Source organism: Neopsephotus bourkii, unplaced genomic scaffold, assembly GCF_033783945.1.
Source record: "Neopsephotus bourkii isolate Nb327-2 ecotype Australia unplaced genomic scaffold, CSIRO-AGI_Nbou_v1 NB_1328, whole genome shotgun sequence".
NCBI lineage: Eukaryota > Metazoa > Chordata > Aves > Psittaciformes > Psittacidae > Neopsephotus > Neopsephotus bourkii.
Genome location: NW_026901808.1, coordinates 1,540,994 through 1,561,114, shown reverse-complemented (window position 1 = coordinate 1,561,114; position 20,121 = coordinate 1,540,994). Strand labels below are relative to the sequence as shown.

Sequence of the window (20,121 nt, the reverse complement as noted above, 5' to 3'; positions counted from 1 at the left end):
GAGGCATTTGTTCAAATAACTCCCATGTTTTTTAACTGTGAAAATGACCTCTAAAGGGTTTGTTTGTTACGTGATTAAGCACAGAAGATTTTTAGTTAAATTCCATGTCATTGTTTTTCCACCTTTTCTGTCTAAGCTGAACTTGCACGTGCACGTGTAAGAAGTAATAATTTCCAATTCACGCTGCAGAATATACTGCACGGTTTTGAAAGTAATGTCTCTCTTCAAATAGTACCTACAGATGGCAATGCCTTTACTAACAGGCAGGCTCTTACCTCTTGGAAAAGCCAAACCCTAAGCTGATGTGCCAAGGACACCTGCACACCGAGGGTGCTTTGATGCGAAGTACGACTTCGGTGTCTTTGATTTAATTTCCTTTTTCAACTGCATTACCCCTATAGACCCGTGGAAACAATAACACCAGCGTTCCCTCTAGTGGCCACTAACGGCATGTTTCATGGGACACAAAGCTCGCAGAGAGCTCTAAATACGGAACCACTTCTATTTAAGTTGTAATAACTAACCAGTTGTTTGTTGGGGTTCTATTTACTCCCAAAGCTACATTAGCGTGCCGGAAAGTCAGCTCTGTTATAGATACCAAATTACAATGCAAGCTTTCATACAGGATTTGGGACACGTTTACGTGATGGGGATGATGTTGAAAACGGGGTAAGGAAGGGACGCTTTTCTTGGAAAACATCCCAACGATTGTGAAATCTTGAAATGCTCGCATCAGCCTCAAACCCTGATGATTCTTCTGAATTGTGCATGTATTTGCTTTGCATCAGATCACGCAGAGTGATGTATTTTACGACGAGGGTTTGGCCTCAAGTGATCAGGAGTCCGTTCTTAGCTCTGCAGTCACACAGAGCTACTGTGTAGGCTGGCAAACCCTGCCAATACCTGCAGTGTCTCTGACAGTAAAACAGGAGTCTCGCATACCCAAACCAGGTTGTTATTTTGGCAGTAAATGTATGGGAATGTCTGGGAGACACTGGCAAGGCACGCATAGTGTAGCAGGACTGATAGACCTGTGTGGATTTTAAGAAGCTGGGCTTTTTTTCCCCCTCACCAACTTGTATTTTGAACTCAAGCTACCCCCAGCGTCTGTTTAATGAAACAAACCCTAGGGGCGAGGCTGGGGCCCGGACCAAGCGCAGCTGCTGACTCACTCCCTGACCTTTAGCAACTTGCTCTTACCTCCGCACGCCGTGGCGAGAGCGGAGCGGGCCCGTCTCGCAGCAGCGTTGCGGGGCGCTAGTTCACCGTGGGCAACCACGGAAGGCGCCGGCGCCCGGGGATCGTTACAGCCGGGCACCACCCGGGAGCCCTGTCACTGTTTCCAGGCTGAGGCCGTGAGTCAGCACCCCGCCGCGGAGCCCGCCGCCATCTCGGGCCCGCGGCCCGCCCGGTCCGGCAGCGCTGCGCGGAGGCCCTCCCTCGGTGGGGGAGCAGGGCGGCCGCAGCTCCGCCGTCCGTCCCTGGGCAGAACCAGGTCAGGAAGCGCCGCTCAGCGCTCGGCTGCGGGCGGCCAGCGGCGCGGGTACACGTGTCCCTGTAACTGTTGTTTACTATCAGCCGAGCGCCACGCGGGGCATCCTGGGGGCTGTCGTCTTATCGCGTCCGAGCTGGCAGGCAGCGGCGGCGGAGAAGACTACAACTCCCAGAATACCCCTTGGAGAGCGGGAGGAGGCATTGGCCAATCGGAGCGCCGCAAGGGGATGATTGATGTGCTGCGCTGTGCAATCCGCAGCGCAGGAGAGTCAAAACATGTCCGCCCTCCGGGTGGATTCCTGATCGGCAGACCAGATAGCCAATAGAAGACGGTCAAGCCTTGACTAACGTCATTTTCGGCCACTCGGCGGCCAAGCACTGCCAGGCTGGGGCGGGACTTCGGTGCGGGGAGGAGGCAGGGGGGGAGCCGAGGGGAATTTGGTAATGGCGACGGGTTTGGTAAGTGCCGCAAAGTTTGGAGCTGCCGTTTCTGGGGGACCGCGAGGGCTGGCGGGGGAAGGACGGGGTCCGCCAGGCCGGAGGGGAGCAGCGGCGGCCGCGGGCCGAGCCGAGGAGGCTGTTGGTTCTTGGCTTTCGGCGGTGGTAGGAGCCCGGACATTGTTTACTGGACGCCTTTGCTCGCCGGCCCGGCGGAGCCGCCACCCTGCCGCGCTGCTGGGCTGAAACTCGCGGCGTGCGCAGGGAGCGTAGACCCCCTTCGGGGCCCGTCATCTGCGGCGCCAGACCGCGGAAGGAGCGAAGTAGAGCGGGTGTCCCCCCCCTTTTTCTTCGGGAGCGCCCAGTCTGTTAGCGTGAGGGCTATCTGCCCCGCCGCTGGGAGCGGCGGCTGCTTGGGAAAGGGGGCCTGGAACTGTGAGGAGGGCGAACCCGGCTGGCGGCTGTGGCGGGGGGCGTAATGGCGGGCAGCGGGGTCTGTGGGCTGGGGTTGGGGGGGGCGCCCGGGACGGGCTGTTACGCAGTTGTGAATGAATGGGGCCTTGGGCGCATGCGCGCTGCCTGCTGAAGTTTATAAACAAGGGCAGCGTCCAGGCGGGGTCACATGACGGGCGGGTGTGTGCTGGGGGGGAGGGGCGCGGGGGGAGCGCGCTCCCGGCCAGCAGTAGCCCTGGGGGGGGGAAGGGGGGGAGCACTATCAGAGGCTCTGGCCCGGGACGGGGCTCCCCTGCGGCGCCCGGGCGGCTGCGGCCATCGCCCAGGGTCTTCGAGAGTGCTGCGTGCTCATGCGCCTTTAATTCTGTCGTAAATATCTTCTTTATGTAATCAAAGTAATGTTTGTTTCCTCGGCGGGCCCTTAATGGTGGGGGGAGGGGAGCAGACATTGTTGGAGTTGGGTAGAAGGTACGGTTCGGCCTGAGTAGTGCTAAAAGGCTGTCTGTGCGAAAACATCATGAATCATGTCCTGTGCTCCTCCGAGGCTGTGCCTCCGCGGCGTTTTTCTGGCACAGCTGTGCGAGTCGGAGATGTGGAGCGAGGCTCTTTGATCAAAGCAGCTGTGCCAATAAAAGTCCCTGGTGTAGATCCAGTCTTGCCAGTATGTTGTGTTTTGCTTGGAGAAGCTGTTCGCCGTGTTAAACTCCATCCAGTGAATTGCTGTAGGCATAGACCTTGCTTGAGACTTCGGTGGTAGGCTGGGGGAAGAAAGGCAAATACCAGAAAGAAAACCACGGGAAGCACTTCCACCACCCAGGCGTTCCTGCACAGTGCGGTTTGGGTGGATGCTACTCAGTTCCCGCTGAACCCCTTCTTATCCATAGTCTTTATTTACTTGTGTCCCAAACTTATTTTTGCCCCTCAAAAATAGACATGGTTCAGCCAATAAGCTCTTTGTTAATGTTGCTGTTTGGTTTAGTGTGATAGGTTGACCTATTTTAAAGCAGAGATTCATAAATTATTTCATTTAGCCTCTAAAGAAAATGGCAGCAATTATGGTTCTCTGAAGCATACTTCTAAAAACATCTGTCACAACAAGTTTTGAACATGAAGTTGAGTTAAAAAAACCCCAACTTTACAAGCTAACCATTCCCCTTAATGTTCCAAAACATTGAACAACTGAGAACAAGAGAAGCACGTGATGTCCAAAACAGGCTTTAATCAAGTAGAATTAAAAAAAAAAGAGTAAAGTTGGACCTTTCTTTTTTGTTTTGTTTTTAATTCATCTCTTAGAGGAGATTTTGGCTTTTGTACACGGGTGGTTTTGGTTTAGATAAATTCTTGTGACTTGGAAGAACAGTTCATTTTTCATAATGTCTTTCTTGTCAGATGAGCGTGTTGTATTTGTACCTTGTCTCTGACCTTCAGTGTATTGGGATACCAGGGAGGCACTTCAAAATCTTGGCAGCTGGCAGAAAGGAAGAAGAAGGTAGCATTCCCAAAACATGTTAGCTCGCTCGTTTTGGCAGGAAAATGGGAAAGGAAGAGAGAAAAAATAGAGGGAAAAAAAAGAAAGAAGGGGGAAAGGAAGGAAGCCAGAAAAACAAGGAGTGTCTTTTCAGAGTTGATTATGTGGAAATAAACATCAAGGTCCTGACCTGTGCTACTGAGATCTGGTTTTCTGGCAGAAGTGGCTGAACTTTCTACTCTTGTGCTGTTCTGTAATTTTGCTGTCCCTCATGGTGGTAGAGGAATTTCCCTCTCTACCTCCTTAAAATCAGAATGCACTGTTGCAGCTTTGTACTAGTGCCATTTGAGTAGGATCAAAAATCTTTCTACATATGGAATGAAAGTTTGTATAAGTTTTGCCTGTACACAAAAGACTGGGAGATGAGAAGTTAGAAATTTTCCAGTAAAAAAAATACTACTGCTTATGTCAAGCCTTTTCTGGTAGAGCCAGTTTGTAATTCAGAGGGTTATGTCTGAACCATATTATGTACAGGACAAGCTTAATGAAACAGATTCATAGAATGAGTAAAAATACGGAATATTGTTAATGTTTGCTGTATACTCACACTACCTTTTAACTGTTTATTAAAATAGCTGGTTGGGGAGTTTTTTCAATAATTGTCATGGATTTTTATGTATTACTAAGGAAACTTTTAGTAAGATGGGCTTACTGTTTCACATAAAAATATGAGACTTTTTAAGGTGTAGTTTGTATTTCTCTACTGTGCGTGAGCTTAGTGGGCATGTTTGTGGTAGACTTTTCAGATTTTCTTTTTTTACTAAGCTGTGTTTTCTGCTCTTGTGAGGGACTCATTACTTTTTCAGTGATACTTCATTAAAGCACAAGGTAATCATGTTAGGGTAGCTTTAATTCATCATCATCATGTAAAAAAACCCCAATAGATAACCAGATTACCAAAGACTGGATAACCTTGTTTTCCAGCTTCTAGAAGCAGTGGTTGTGTAGAATAATCACACAGTTCTGACTCCTGAAGATGATTTAAAATATTTCTGTTGGCGTAAATGTTAATGGTGATGGGGTTTGGGGAAATTACACTACAGTGAAGTCTACTAGGAGAGGCTTCTTTTGCTTTCCATGCAAATGGAAAGCAAAGGATGTTAGCAGACAGATGTGTTTGAGAGTGTACCTAATGTTGAGACAGCAGGGGATGTGAAGGGCAGTGAAAAAGGCTTCTGTGGATGCACCAGATGTGAAAGGGCAACTACGAAAAACACAGGTATGATGCTGAACGGCGTTGGGGACTTAATGGCAGAAGGTTGAGGTTGGCATCTTCTTTGCTTTGGTCTTTATTTGCAAAACCTGTTTCCAGGTTCCTTGAGTCCCTGGGCCTAGCAACACACATCTGACAGAGCAAGGTAGTTCTTTATCTATATAGCAGGGAGAGCAAGTTACAGGCAGGCCAGTTCTGTGAGCTTGTCACACATGAGTTGGTGAGACTGGATAGGATGTGTCAGGGGGAGTTGGCCAGTGTCATTCTGAGGATGGTCCCCAGAAGGTGGCAGATGTGGTGGTGGGAGGGCTCCCAGCAGCAGGAAAAAAAGAAAATGTCACATCTGGCTTCAGGGAGGGGGACGTGGGGAAACTACAGGCTGGTCAGCCTAACCTTAGCCTTCAAGGCAGGTCCTACTGACAGTCATGTCCTGGCTCTCAAAAGTCAAGAAGGTGACTGGGAATAGCCAGAATGGATTAATCTAAGGCAAATCTTGTCTGACCTGTCTGATTGCCTTCTGTGACAGGCTGTGTGGCTCAGGGTACCAGGTGAATGTTGTTTACCTTGGCTTGCATGATGTTTGAGGAGATGACCCTGGACTCTTGGAGGCAGTGGGCACAAGCAAGGGAAGTTCAAACCATGAATAAGGAACAACTTCTTCACAGCAAGAGCAGTCAGTGGTTCTTGAGGAGTGTCAGGGAATCTCCATCCTTCCAGATACAAGAAACCATCTGACTTCAGGGTTGGATCTGCTTTCTGCGAGGATTGTGCCAGATTATTTCTAGAGGTCCCTTTCAAGCTAAATTATGCTGTGATTCTCAACAGATTACGGAGGATTTAGGGTACTGGTAATGATATAACCTGTCAGATGCAGCTTAACACAGTTTGTGTACAAATATTTAACCTCTGTCTCTTTAAAGTCAGATACTTCGGAGCATCCTAACATGGTGTGGAAAGTGAAGACAAATCAAATGCCTAATGCTGTTCAGAAACTTCTTCTGGTAGTGGATAAGAGAACTTCAGGAATGAATGAGTCACTGGAGTTGCTGAAGTGTAATGAAAACCTGCCCTCTTCTCCTGGATATGCATCCTGTGATGAACACATGGAACTTGGTAAACAATGTGACTTTCTCAGAAAATGCCAAATCCTGAAGTTTAATGTAGTTTTCATATAGTGAGATTACTGGAAGATGACTGAGATTATTGATTTTAACTTCAGTAGGGAAGGGAATATGACAGTGAATTATGACATCTTAAGGTCTTACTTTGCATTCACTTTCCTTTAACCCATTTCCAGGTCTGACACACTGGCTTGTTGACTTAAATACTTTCTTGAACTCAGCTACAAATTTCTGCTCTTAATCTCCAGAGTTTTGTTGGTTTTTTTTTGTTTGTTTTTTTTTTTTTTTTGATACAAGAATAACAAACTGAAAGCTCAAGAGCTCCTCCTAAAGGGAAATTGCGCTGCTTTAGATCTGCTGCAAATAGAGATTCTGGACTAGGGGAACATTTCACTTCAGTTCTTACATATTGGAGAATAGCAAATACATTAGAAAGTATTGATACAAGCAGTGAAATGTTAATACATTTTATTGGAGTTATGGACTATTTAAGAATAATGTTACTTAGTTACAGGAAAGCATGTAACACAGACTTCTGATAACAAGCTGAGCTCTTTTCTGCTATTCTGTATAACATGAAATGTGGAGATTATTGGTAAGAGTTCACCCCTACCAAGCTATATACGCAGCTTTCATGAGTTCTCAGTTATTTCATTCCAGTTCCCAGGTGGAAACATGGAAAACTTTTACCCTGTGCAGCCCCCAGTATTGATAATTTTAAGAGTCACACCTGCTAGGACAGATTAATTTAGTTGCCTTTTGTTGAATGTTTTAGTATTTTAGTGAAGCATGTTGCTACTTTTGCATAGTTCTGCAGTACAGTGCTCTGTAAACTAGTCAGTCTAGTAAAAATTCTAAAACCAGAACTGCATTTGTACATACTTAATGTTTTACTTAAATTGCTTGCATGAACGCATAGTAGAGTGAAGAAGTGATTATTTTTGTGGCCATTTTGCCAGTATTATGAATAGGATTTGTGAGATCTTGGTAGTTGTGATATGCAGAAAGTAAAATCAGTTGTTCCATTTTGATCTTTATTATAAGTTGTGGTGTCAACTAAACCTTAGCAGCGGGTATAATTATCTTAATTTGTGCATTTTTTCATAGATGATCTTCCTGAACTACAGGCTGTGCAGACAGATTCTACCCCACCTGCACTTTTTCAGCTTGGTGCTGATGTTTCACATCAGGAATGTTCAAGGCCTTCGTGGAACCAACATACCTCAAACAGCAGTGCAGAAAGTGCTTATTCTTGTGAGAATGGGGTGAACTGGTTGACAGAATTAGCAAATATAGCCACAAGTCCTCAGAGTCCTTTGATGCAGTGCTCTTTTTATAACAGGTACTGACATTCATTTCAATTTAGAACTGTGAAGATCTGTAATATGCCTTCAGAAATGTTTCCTTCACTTTTGACACCCTCTGACTTCAAACTGGAACCCTATGTTTGATCTCTCTGTATAGTAACTTTATTCTTCTGTGGCAGAGTGCACAGGACTTGTTTCAGAGCCTGTTGCAAAAGCTGCTTAATTGCCAGGCGCAAATGAGCTAGGATGGTATAAGGACATTGCCTAACCACAGAAAGCTCAGAAATTGTGGGCATTTACCTCATGTGGAGCAGCAGATGAAAAAATGTTGCATTAAATTCTTAATACTAGCTTACTGACTTCAGATTTTTTTCTTTAAAAGCGCTAATTGGAAATGTAATGCAATTTTTTTTTTATTGATAGTGTTTTCAGATTTGAGGTCTTTAAATTCCATATGGCTGTACGAAGCAAAATTTCTGGGCTTCACCTTCTATTGCACAGCTTTGGTCTTAGGTTTATAATAAGAAAATTAAATGCAGTGCAGTAATGCAGTTGGGATTTAGTCATTAGGACAGAGCAGATGTCTTTATGTATAGTAAGAATGGGGTATTGAAGATACTTGTAAAAATGTCAGCATTGTGACCAGGAGACGTTGATGGGGAGGTAGCACTGTTATTTGGGTGGTATAATAGAAGCTGTGCAGGAGTTATGCTAAATACTCCCTTTGCCTGAGCTTGCACCCTTTAATCATCCCATTTGAATGTTGGGGTGTGGGAAGTTTATTGGTATTCAGCTCATGCAAATAGAAATATTTATTAAATAAAAGCATTTTAGAGTAATAGCAGCTAAGTCTTGTGTTGTCTTAATCAGAAGTATTTTAAGATGTGTTTTTCTGTTACAGATCATCTCCTGTTCACATAATAGCTACAAGCAAAAGTTTACATTCCTATGCACGTCCTCCACCAGGATCTTCAAAGAATGATCCCACCTTCTCCAAGAATGATGTGGATGAAACACCAGTCAGACATGAAAGGGTGAGTTGTTCGGAAGTAAAGATGCACGAATAGTGGGTTAAGCTTTTTGAGAAGATAAACTAGTGTTAAAGAATCATCTGTTTAATTCTCATACTGTTTCTATTTAAGCTAGATTTTCTGTCACTTTTCTTTTTACCAGACACAATAGGCTTGTAGTGCTTTGTCAGAGTCTACATTTCTGTGAAGAGATTCTCAGAAAGCTGTGCTTCTCCTGTAGTTCCTTCTGTAGCAAGCTTTAAAAAAATTACGTTAACTTCTTTACTGTCTTGAAAAGGAAATACAGAACCGTCTCCTTTTAGATGCACAAAACCTGTTGGTCCTGCTTCTCCCCTTCCTGTGCAGTAATTTGTGTCTGAAACTTGTCTGTTAAAGACACTGAGTTTTTCCCAGTGATTTATCTAGAACCTCCTTGGCCCTACAGCTTTCCAGTAATTTGATCAAGGAATAATGTGTGCTTTGCGTGGTTCAGTGGACAGACAGCCAAGGAATGATGGCTTGTAAAACGCTTGCACCTAAGCATAAAATAAGCATAGGTGTGAAGTGAATCTCAGAGAATTAAACCCAAAAAGTTCTGGATGGCACATTGCAAGAGAAGGAGATGAAAGTGCTCTGTTTACGTTTGCTGCATTCTAATACTAACAGAATACTAATTTCTGTTAGTATGTCAGGCAAAATAATGACAGAGATGCAAAGTCAAGGGTGTATCTAAAGACATACAAGACCAACCCTAAAATATCAACACCATTCTTTTTTTCTTTTTTTTTTTAATAGGCAAATAGTGAATCAGAATCTGGCATTTTCTGCATGTCATCACTTTCAGATGATGATGATTTAGGATGGTGCCATTCCTGGCCCTCAACTGTTTGGCATTGTTTTCTAAAAGGTAACCTAACATGTATCACTGAATAAGTATTTGGTTTGTCTTGGGCTTTTTTTTGTTGTTGATTGGTTGGTTTTGTTTGATAGTTTTAGTAGCACAGACTTTTTTACGTAACACTGATCTTTTTTCTTAAAATCTATTAGGCTCTCGTTTGTGCTTTCATAAAGGACGCAATAAAGAATGGCAGGATGTTGAGGATTTTGCAAGATCCGAAAGCTGTGGAAAAGATGAAAACCTCCCAGCGAGTCCATACAAGGTAGCTGTTAGTTCTGATAAATTCATTTCAATACCTGTAGCGGATACTTCATTTCTTAATGTTATTTATCCCTTTGCCTTTAATTACTGTTTCATGAAGATAGGCTTGCACTAATCTTGCCTAGAGCTGCTCACTGTACTAGATGAGCATCTTCCTATAAAGCAATCAAACTGAATTAATGTAGGTATCTTTTAAATTTTATATTGTCTGTTTCTAGCAAGAGCAATTAGAATGTTGGTACTTTTTAATATAAGGTGATGAATATACACCTGTAGAATACACAGGTGTATGCTTTTCTTGAACTGTGTGTATGTTTACAGGGCTATGGTTCTGATGGTCTGAAGTTAATTTCTCATGAAGAAAGCATTTCCTTTGGTGAGTCAGTGCTGAAGCTGACTTTTGATCCTGGCACAGTGGAAGATGGCTTGCTTACAGTAGAATGCAGACTCGATCACCCTTTTTATGTTAAAAATAAAGGTACGAAATGCTAGAAGTATATTTAATTGTATATTAAAACATTCTCAGAAAGCAGCTGCAGATTTTATTGCATCCCATGTTGCTCAAGAAATTGATAAAAGCAGTGTTGTAGAATCAATTTACTATCTTTATAAATAAATCCAGAATTAGAACAAACAAAACTGTAAAGTTATAAAGCTACAGAAATACTGCATGTTTCTCATGGGAAGATTTGATCAAGGACATAAGTGGATCTCAAGAAAGAAGAAATGGGGGGGAGGGGGTTAAGGAAAGCTACAAATAAGGGAGGCTTTTCTCACTTGCTAGACCTGAAAATTCTGATGATAGAAGTTACCAGGTTTTGATTGCTGTTTTGCTAAAATTAGGTTTAAAACTATTTGCAGTAAGAATTCCCTGAGTAAGTGTTTCTGCTTTTTCATCTGGGTGAAAGAAGCTACTGCAGAACAGTTTTATAAAGTGATACCATATAGAGATATAGGATTGCTCCAATTAAGAACTAAAGAGATTGTCTGGCCGTTTGTCTAATTTAACTCTTTACCACTTCAGGTTGGTCATCTTTTTATCCAAGCTTGACTGTGGTACAGCATGGCATTCCATGCTGTGAAATGCATCTTGGAGATCTGTGTCTACCTCCTGGACACCCTGATGCCATTAACTTTGATGATTCAGGTGTTTTTGATACATTTAAAAGGTAATTTTTGGATAAAGTGGCCTCAGTGGTTCGTATATGTAATGAGTAGGCCCCTTATGTCTGCAAGAATTTGAAGCATTTTGCAGAGCAAAGAGAGAAAACTTTTGGTAATACGAAGTAAATGAGAGAAAAAACCAAAGACTGAATACTAGGAAAGCTGTGTAATTGTGCTGTGCTAAGCTGCAAACTTTATTTCACCTTGGAGTGAAATAATATGATAGTTTAAGAGCGATTAGATAAAGCAGTAAATACATCTGTATTATATTATCTGTATAAATTCTACAGGTAAAGTGGGTTATGTTTGAAAAGTGTGGACAGTTTTCCCACAATAGCTATTAACTTGTGCTTCCTATGCAGATACGCATCTGAATTAGTAGTTTTTAGTAATAAATGTATGTGCTATAGCTTTTCGTGATTAGTTCTTGCGATTTTTGTATATTCAGCTTTTTGTGATTCTTTTCCAATATATCAAATTTACTGAACTTTCAGAGATCAGTTAGGAGGTTTACTTGCTTTTAGCAAGAGGTTCAACCAGATGACCTTCAGAGGTACTGTCCACATAAATTATTCTAAGGAAATACTACCCATAAGATATTCTCATACTTCGCATCCTTCCATATTTTGAGATTTCTAGGTTTAGTAAAATCCAGCTTCTCCTGTGTTGTTAGCTCCTTCTTAGCATCTGTTTTCAGTCTGGTTGCTTTTTGGTGTTCTTACAATAGAAAAAAAGAATTTAAAATACTGTTTCAAGTGCTTGTCTTCAGTCATTTGCTGTCTTGGCTTTTTCTTATTAACTCTTAATTGCACGTGTAGACAGTTGTTAGAATCAGCCTATTTACGTCTCACTTGTGGCTTCTTATCCCGAAGCCAGGCCTGGACACTTCAAATTCCTTGTTTTGTCTTTCTGGACAGGAGGGAGTAAGTCACAGAGAAAGGAGTATGCAGCAGCAGCTGTGGATAACAAGACTGAATAATTGAAAAGCAAAACCCTTTTGCTAAGTTATGAGAAGGAGATTAGGAATAGGAAGGGTGCTGGACTCTGTACAACAGAGAGGCTCTTTCTTACTGTCCTGTGAGCTTGCGTACAAGTATTATCCCTTCTTAGTTGCTTTCTACTTTTCTAAGGGATTTCGGATGCAAATCTTCAGGCACCACTCTTGCTTGTGGTTCTGCCCTGTAGAAAGGAGCTGCCTTTGCATGGGAGGGCTGGGCTACCACTAGCAGTGTTTTCCTTGTTACTAGTTCTGCCTTATGTTCTGAAAAAAACTCTTCAAAGCTCTTATTTTTGCCATAAGTTACACAACTACAGCCGCACTGAGCAGTGGGTGACCAGAGTCTTCGAGTTATAGATACTTTATGTTTTATTTTGTGGTGGTAATTTAGCGTTTTAGATCTCTGATAATCACCTTTATGGGGGTGTGTTTTCCCTATACAGCATGCTAAAGGCAGTATAGTCTGTGGTTCCTGGAGATGATAACAGTTTGTGGAATTAAACTTCTTCTGTACTGGTTAGAGGTTAATTTGCAGTTGTTGATCAACAAAAAGTTACAGTACTTCACAGAATTTGAAGGTCTTAAGCTGTTGAAATACCTTGAAGTATTGAGGAATCTCACATTTTTGTCACTAGAGGGCAGACTTAGCTCTAAATTAAAGAGTGTGCATCAGGTTTTTTAATCTCACTGGAAGGTTTGTCTGTAAAATAATATGTATTTAAGGTATTTGTACAATAGCCTATATAATAGAATTTATTTTAATAGTGGTTTTATATTTGTAATTAATATATATTTTCAAGTGAGTTCAACACTTACTCTTCCCACATTAGTTGTTCCTTTCAGTACCTGTCACTCACTGACGAGATTTGATTTATGGTAAGGACAAAAGGAAAGAAGGAAGCTTATTTTAAACAAGGATGAAATTGAAGACACTGTACAACAGATACACAGCTGGAGAATTGATAGTACACAGCAGACCTTGCCAAGTTGCAGTATGCCATCACGCCGAAAATACTGTTAACTCATGTGCCAAAGTTTGGGGCTTTTTTTTTGTTTTTTGTTTAGGTTTGGTTATTTTTTTCATACTGACATCTGCATCAAGTACAAATCGTTACGTCGCACAAAAACCCCCAAATACTATAAATGTAGTATAGATGAAGAGTGAGTGGCTGTTCAGGGGGTTATGTGAAAATTACTCCATCATTTTCTAATAATGACTTTTTCTTGCAGCTACGATTTTACCCCAATGGATTCCTCTGCAGTTTATGTGCTAAGCAGCATGGCTCGCCAGCGTCGCGCTTCTCTGTCCTGTGGAGGATCAAACAGTCAGGAGGCTGAGAGATCAGAGTGCAGTAGTAAAAACTGTGCATCTACTGCATCGTCACATCTTTCCTCCAGTTCGTTGTACAGCAAAGCTGGCAAAAGCCACAGCTCAGGGACTGCAAGTACTGTGAGTGCCACTTCTCCAAACAAGTGCAAAAGACCAATGAATGCCTTCATGCTTTTTGCCAAAAAATACAGAGTTGAATACACTCAGATGTATCCAGGGAAAGACAACAGGTAATGATACAAACTGTAGGTTTGTTATTCTTGGTGAGCTTATAGAATATCCATGTCCCACCTTTGAGTGGACTGAATTTTGCATTTGAAGTAAAATGTGTATACATTGTTTAAAGAACAAGTTTTGAAAGATGCTGACACAAATCCTAATCTATGGGCAGACTCAGTAAATAGCACACAAGCCATTTTTGGTAGTGTTGCCTTCTGAGAAAGCATTTGGGTAAAGCAACTGATGTATGTCTGTATGTGCACCGGCAGAGTCACAAATACACAGCAGTCTTTGTTTATACTGGTGAGAAAAGGAGAAAAAAAAGCACCAGGCTCTCTGCTCGGGTGTTAGAGTGGAAAAAGGGAATTTCTGATCCTTCTGATTATGTCTGGACATAATATTGCAAATTGTTCAGTGAAGTTCTGTCTGAGTGAGTTGTCCTCACTCTGCACATTGTATTGAGAAATGGAGTACTGATTGTTGGGGTATCTGAAAGATCTTAATCCAAACAGTACCTTGCCAAATGTTGCTTGTCCTAAAGGCATTCAGCAGCCTGCAGGAAGAGTCGTATGACTCTGTGTTGGAGGGAAGGTTCTTTGTTGTTTTCTTTCTGGCTTCTTTTTATCTATCCACATGTTCATGTCTAAACATTTTTTTTTCTTTTCATAAAGCTCTCCATTATAATGTTTTAAATAGTCTTAATATTTATGCTAATTGTGCATATGTAAATATAAGCTAAAGCACATGAACATACACTGATTTTGTACTCAGATTTTTTTTTACATATATAACATCATGAAACTGTTACTATAAAAATGACACTGTCACATAAAGATTTTAGTACAAAATATGGTAAAAACTAAAGGTGACAGGGCTTTGAGAGGGTTTTAATTTAACTATTTTATAATGTTCTGGTAAGGAGGCTGGAACTGGTGTTGAGAAATAAAATCCTCTCATATAAATAATACAGCCTTAAATTCCAGCCAGTCTTGTGTGACCTGGCAGTGATATTCTGCAGTGTTTACAGTAGCTTCAGTGAAGCAGATCTGCTTCTTGCCTTCTAACCCATTGCGACTATCAAAGAGAGATAGAACAGAACATCAGCTAGGAAAGTCTATGATGGTTTATCTTAAAATGCTGGTTTCAAAGGGATGCAGTGAACTGGAGCTGCAACTGGACAGATGTGTGAAAATAAGTTGAATATTTCAGTAAGCAGGTTTACCTTGATGGAAAGTGATGACAAAGTTACAAGTAAGCTTCAGAATGCATGGCTCACCCTCCCAGTTGGAAGGCAGTGCGTTTGGATGCAGTTCAGTGGCATTCCATACAGACAAAATCACAAAGAGTTAGTGATAATTGATTATATATGCATTCAATTACTGTTGCTTAAATGTGGCTGAGACATTTATTAATTCAGCTGTTCAGAGGCAACTCATGATTTTAACTTTAGTATACGTCATTTTCAGATTACTGAGTAGATCTTACGGTTGGTTACATGTAGTACTCATTTCTGTACACTACAGTTTCTGTGTTTGCTACACCTACTTAATTTTTTTCTTAGCATGTAAGAAAGGACAGACCTTGAGGTATTTGGAATTAAATGGTAAGTTCTGGGACAAAGCAGCTCAAGCCATGTCAACTAGATAGTGAGCTGTAAACATTCAGAACACAAGTCAACATTCACATGGTACTTAAAAATGTGATGGACTGTAAAGCATACTTGAGAAACTGGTGTTAGAGTAGTACTTGTTTCTTTTCTAGATATTCTCACTGTAACTGTAGTTGGACTTGATCGTGCCTTCAGAAAGGCACTGAATAATTTGAGTAGTGTATATTCTGAAGACAAAATCACCTAAACTATTTAGAGTATTTGTTCTTGCTGAACATAATCACTAAGTAAACTTGAGGCATTCTCTTTTGAATTAGCTGTAGTATAAGGGATTGTATCCTGATTGCTAAAAAGTTGTCAGGTACCTTACCAGCATTTTAAGAGGACAGAGTGCTGTGAAGTTCTGGTGAGGTGAAGGACACATCAAGCAGTGAAGCAGTAGAATCATTTCTTTCTTGTTTCTGGTCAGGTGAATTAAGTCTCTGCTATGTCAGGACCTTTCTCTGTACACATATTTTTTCAGTCTCAGTGGTTTGCTCACAGAACTGTTTCCTTGGCAAAATGCAGCTTTTGTCTCTGCATTAGGTTTTTCAGTCTTTTTGAAACATACAGATCTGTGCTCACTTTCAGTGCTCAGTGCAGTTTTTTTTTTTCTCTGGAGATAATAAAATACATGTTTGTTTTAACATTTAAAATACAAGGATTTTATAGTTTATTTTATTTGGAAATGAAGCTCTTTTTTCAGCAAACCTGCTCTTTCTGTGTCACGTGCGTCACCATGGTCTTTCCTTTGCGTATGAGCGACCCAGTATAACCTGGTGACCAAAACCAGACATGTTTCTGGTGCTGTTGGTTTGCCTCTGGATACTGCTAAAACATGGAAAATCTGCTAATTAAGTGTGCTTACTTCTGGTGACAGACCCAGGGTACTGATTCTCAGTTTGGATAGAAAACGAGAAATACCATTGCCAGAGAGACAGGCTGTGCACATGGATTTGATGTGGATGGGTCTGGTTGCAACTTGGGGAATCTGCTCTCCGGAGCCACCAGAGCGTGTGACAGCACAGGCTGAGTGGCAGCCTCAATGGAGTTCCTGCTGTGCTCTCCGGGTGCTCTGCAGCTCCTGGAAGCCTGAACAGTACTACACGCTCTTGCAGGATTAAAATGCATTTTCTTGTTCCAGTGAAGAAAAGCCTTCAGAAATGCTGTATGTGCATCAGCCTATGGAAGAGGTTGCTGACACTCTGCTCTTCTTGATTCTGTTAGAAATTCTGTGAATAGCTTTGCTGCCAGCAAGGAACCTTTTAATATGATGAAGCAGAGTTGTTTGCACCTTTTTCTTTTTTTTTTAAAGCTGATCCCAGAAGGTTAATTGCTGTAATCTGAAGCTAAAGCACCTGCTCAGCAGTTGAGCACTGGTAAAAGAGCTGCTGTTTAGAGATTTTCATTCTGCTAAAGGATGGAGTTAAAGTTTTAAGGGAATATTGGTCCAGCATTTGGGAGTGCAGTTGAGCCATACAGCATGATAATGGGAAATGCTGTCCAAAAGACAGCAAGTTTATAAGGAGCAGGAAGGCAATTCAGCAATTCATTGTTAGCTCTTTTTGCGTAGGAATGGGAACTTACATTATGTTCTGCCCAGTATGGATTAAAGGTGGAGGAGGCTACACACATCTATTAAGTAGACATGGGGATTTGCAGTTAATCAAGTATTTGTTTGGCTAAGGTCATATTCAGATCATTGCCCTAATTATTAGAGAACATATTTTCAGCAAATCTGTCATGATCTTCTAGTACGAAAGTAGAGCGAAACAAATGTGAGTTACCATTTGGTGGTGGTTTTTTTAACATCCCTGTGTTGCTGGTTTATGTCAGTTGCTGTGTATTCAAATGTACACCCGCTGAAATGTTACAATGTGCATTGACCCGTGCTCGGCTAGCACAGAATCTCAGCTGTTTAACTGCTGAAAGAAGTATGAGAAGATAATCAGAAACAGGATTGTTCTAAAAAAACTTAAAGATACAGTTGACTTCTGTGTGTGTGATTTCAACACTTAGCTTCTGTCTGCTTTGAAGTGCTCAGATAAAAAGAACAAAATCAGGGTTTTTCTTAACACCCTGTCCTGACCACACTGTAAACATTTGTCTTGCAGAGCCATAAGTGTGATACTTGGTGACAGGTGGAAGAAAATGAAAAACGAAGAAAGACGGATGTACACGCTAGAAGCCAAGGCCTTGGCAGAAGAGCAGAAACGTCTAAATCCTGACTGTTGGAAACGAAAACGAACAAATTCTGTATGTTTGTGAAGCTTTCTTCTTCATTGTGCAGTTAAATGTGTGCATGTGGTAGCGACAGTGGGTTTTGTTGAGGATAAACTGCTGTCCACTCCTTTCTTGGTAGCCCAAACCTTCATTCGGCTCCCCTGTGTTGGGTAGCCTCCTTTTGGACAGCTTTCAGGAGACAGATCAGGAGAGGGTCTCTGAACATTTTCTGAGTTCCATTAATTCTATTGGACTGGAAGTGAATGTGCTTGTGAAAGGCAGACGAAGAGCACATCACCTTTTGTTTGAAGTACCTGAGTTCACAGGATTGTGCCTAGATTACATCAGTCCCCTCAGAAACACTTAAACTTTTACAAAATCCTGCTTTGATTCGATCTCATTTTTCGTCAGTAAAAACGTTACCATTTTCTATCTTTTTTACTTACAATTTTTCTCAGTATATGATGTGAAGTTACTGAGGGAGCAAGTTATTTTTTTCCATTAATCCCTTTTATTTACTACTCTGTTCTAATTGTAAAATAAATACAATAGAGACCACTTTTTCTGTAGGGAAATAAATTGTTTTCCACATTGCAGAAGGCCATTTTAAGAGTCTGCAGCAGTGGACCTATTAAGATAAGGGCTTTCAAGCTTATAAGTCATATAAAGAGAACATAGGAAAAAAAAGAGATTTCTGCCAGCCTGCATGGTCAACTAGAAGAGAAGCTGGAAAGAAAGATCCACATTGTGCACAGAATGCTAGGTCCTCTCATCAGCCATTTTATGCCTGCATAGGAGCATTAAGTGTATAGTGTGGGCTTCACAGGTTTAAGATTCCATTCTCAAGTTAGCCCCTTTCCTTCTCTGTGTAACTGAAGCTACTTTCTCAAGAGCATATGCAGGTATTGCCTTAAGACCAAGAAATGCTCCAACTCTCAGTTGCTGCTTACTGCTTATATACTTGGTGCTGAGTTTTCAGTCCCTTGTTGCAGATTTCACCGAACCCCAGCTGCAAAGAACAAGCTGTTTTTCTGTTCACTGAATTCTATTTTAATCAACAGTCACAGCTTCTGTTAGATCTCCTTGCAGGTTTAGTTAAAATAATACTGTGTATTTATTCTGCTTTTACACTACTGGAGTCTTGGGCATTGGGTGGTGAGGTCAATTTCACACATGCACTTGTCAGCTTCAGGGAAGTCAGTGGGGGTGTTTGTGTGTAATTGAGGGGAATAGTTGGCCTTGGGAAGAAGGATGGCTTTCTCACCCTGCCTTCTAGTAGGATTTTCCTTGGTCTGCAGACCAAGGTAACAGTATTTGTAGGACCTGTTACTGCAGTGTTACAGCAGGAAACACCTTTTTTATGGTTTTATTTTATTGAACTAAGAATTTTGTTAGCAGTGGTTGCCTTGTCAAGTAATGATGGTGGGGATGATGGGGTCTGGGCTGCCACAAAGTCTTGGTGGTCGTCTTTTGATGTTGAGGGGATAAAACAGTCTCTGGGCTTTTTGTTTTCTTCAGAGTAGCTGGACCAATGAGTACAAGTACTTGTGGCTTTCAAAACAAAAGTTTGATAGATTTAAGATAATGTCTCCTTCCTCTTTGCCTGATGAGTACTAACCTGGTTTTCTCTTTTCTCAGGGCTCACAACAGCATTAAGCCAGAATTTTCCTGTTAACTCTGTATTTACAAAATGGCTGTTGCTTGATGGCAAGAAGATGCACGATCAAGGTCTTACTATTTGTTGTGACTGTGTGGCCATAAAATACTGGCACCATCAAGTTGGAAATGATCTAGTATGAGTGCAGATTTGCTTTTTACAATAGAACATTAAGTAAGCTAAAACTATCAACATTTTAAACCAAATTGCCTTATTTTTCTTCCAAACTTCATATATGTATCAGGTAATATAGGCTTGAAAATGGATATCCTGTGGTGCTAAAGTACTTTAGAAAGAGGCGAGGGAGATGTGTATAAATGTTTATTTTTAAACGAAAATGTACAAAAAGGGGAATTTTAAAATATGTAACAGCTGTTTATATACATTGATTCTTATTGCTGATTAATATGTATTGCACAACCATATTATTAATTACGAGTCTGGGGCCTGGGCTTCTCTGAGATGGCAAGGTGCGTTATGTGGTGGGGTCCCAGCGCAGCCAGGCGCCAGCACCGCACCGCAGTGTGGCGAGCACAGCGTAAGGAGCGTGGAGCCTCTGCTTGCATTGCCCCGGAGGAAATGTGTCCCCACAAGGGGGCGAGAGATCCTGCGCAAGCTGGCACTAGCGAGAGCTGTTGCTGTCGGTGGCAGCCATGGCCCGGGACAGGATGAAACAAATAGCGTTATCTCCAGAAAAATGGTGCTGTTGATACCATCACCATCATAGTTTTAACTCTGTGTTTTGTCTTTGCCACATACTCTACAATACTTTATTTTGCCATAAGACATCTTTATGGTGGGGGCAAACTTTGCACTTAACTATACGTGCAACACTTGCACTTTACTTTTTTTTCCTCCAACTGTCTACAATTAGAGCAGCTGCATTAGGATTCCAACGGCTTCTGCTGTGAACTTTTACAATCATGGCTTTTTGTCTGCTAAACAGCTGTGTGTTCCTTTTTTTTTGTTTAAGAATCACAACTGTAAATTTCAGTTTATGACACATGTCTATGTGATGTTGCCCCTCAGATTTTTGCACACTATATTCTTGTATATTATTTCAAATAAATCCATTAAAATCTGGTGCTGTGTGTTGTATAAAATGAAGTAGACTGGTCGTGAAGTCCGCCCTGCAGGATGAGCACCTTCTGCATGGAAGT

General features: G+C 41.7%; 1 protein-coding gene across 1 annotated transcript; it reads left to right on the top strand.

Annotated features, from left to right (window-relative positions):
• The first annotated feature begins 1,802 nt into the window (after positions 1–1,802).
• On the top strand, positions 1,803–20,044 carry HBP1 (HMG-box transcription factor 1). The gene is made up of 11 exons (XM_061366264.1): positions 1,803–1,953; positions 6,047–6,239; positions 7,355–7,589; positions 8,456–8,588; positions 9,360–9,471; positions 9,612–9,724; positions 10,045–10,201; positions 10,748–10,892; positions 13,115–13,444; positions 17,196–17,337; positions 18,943–20,044. The coding sequence occupies exons 1-11, from the start codon at positions 1,939–1,941 to the stop codon at positions 18,958–18,960; spliced, it is 1,593 nt and encodes a 530-aa protein (XP_061222248.1). The 5' UTR covers positions 1,803–1,938; the 3' UTR covers positions 18,961–20,044.
• The last annotated feature ends 77 nt before the right edge of the window (positions 20,045–20,121 follow it).

Excerpts from the sequence above, each read along its gene's own strand:
- HBP1 (XM_061366264.1), top strand. Across the intron at positions 10,893-13,114 it reads GTTTTTGATACATTTAAAAG|CTACGATTTTACCCCAATGG; the intron begins GTAATTTTTGGA and ends TTTTTCTTGCAG. Across the intron at positions 13,445-17,195 it reads TATCCAGGGAAAGACAACAG|AGCCATAAGTGTGATACTTG; the intron begins GTAATGATACAA and ends TTTGTCTTGCAG.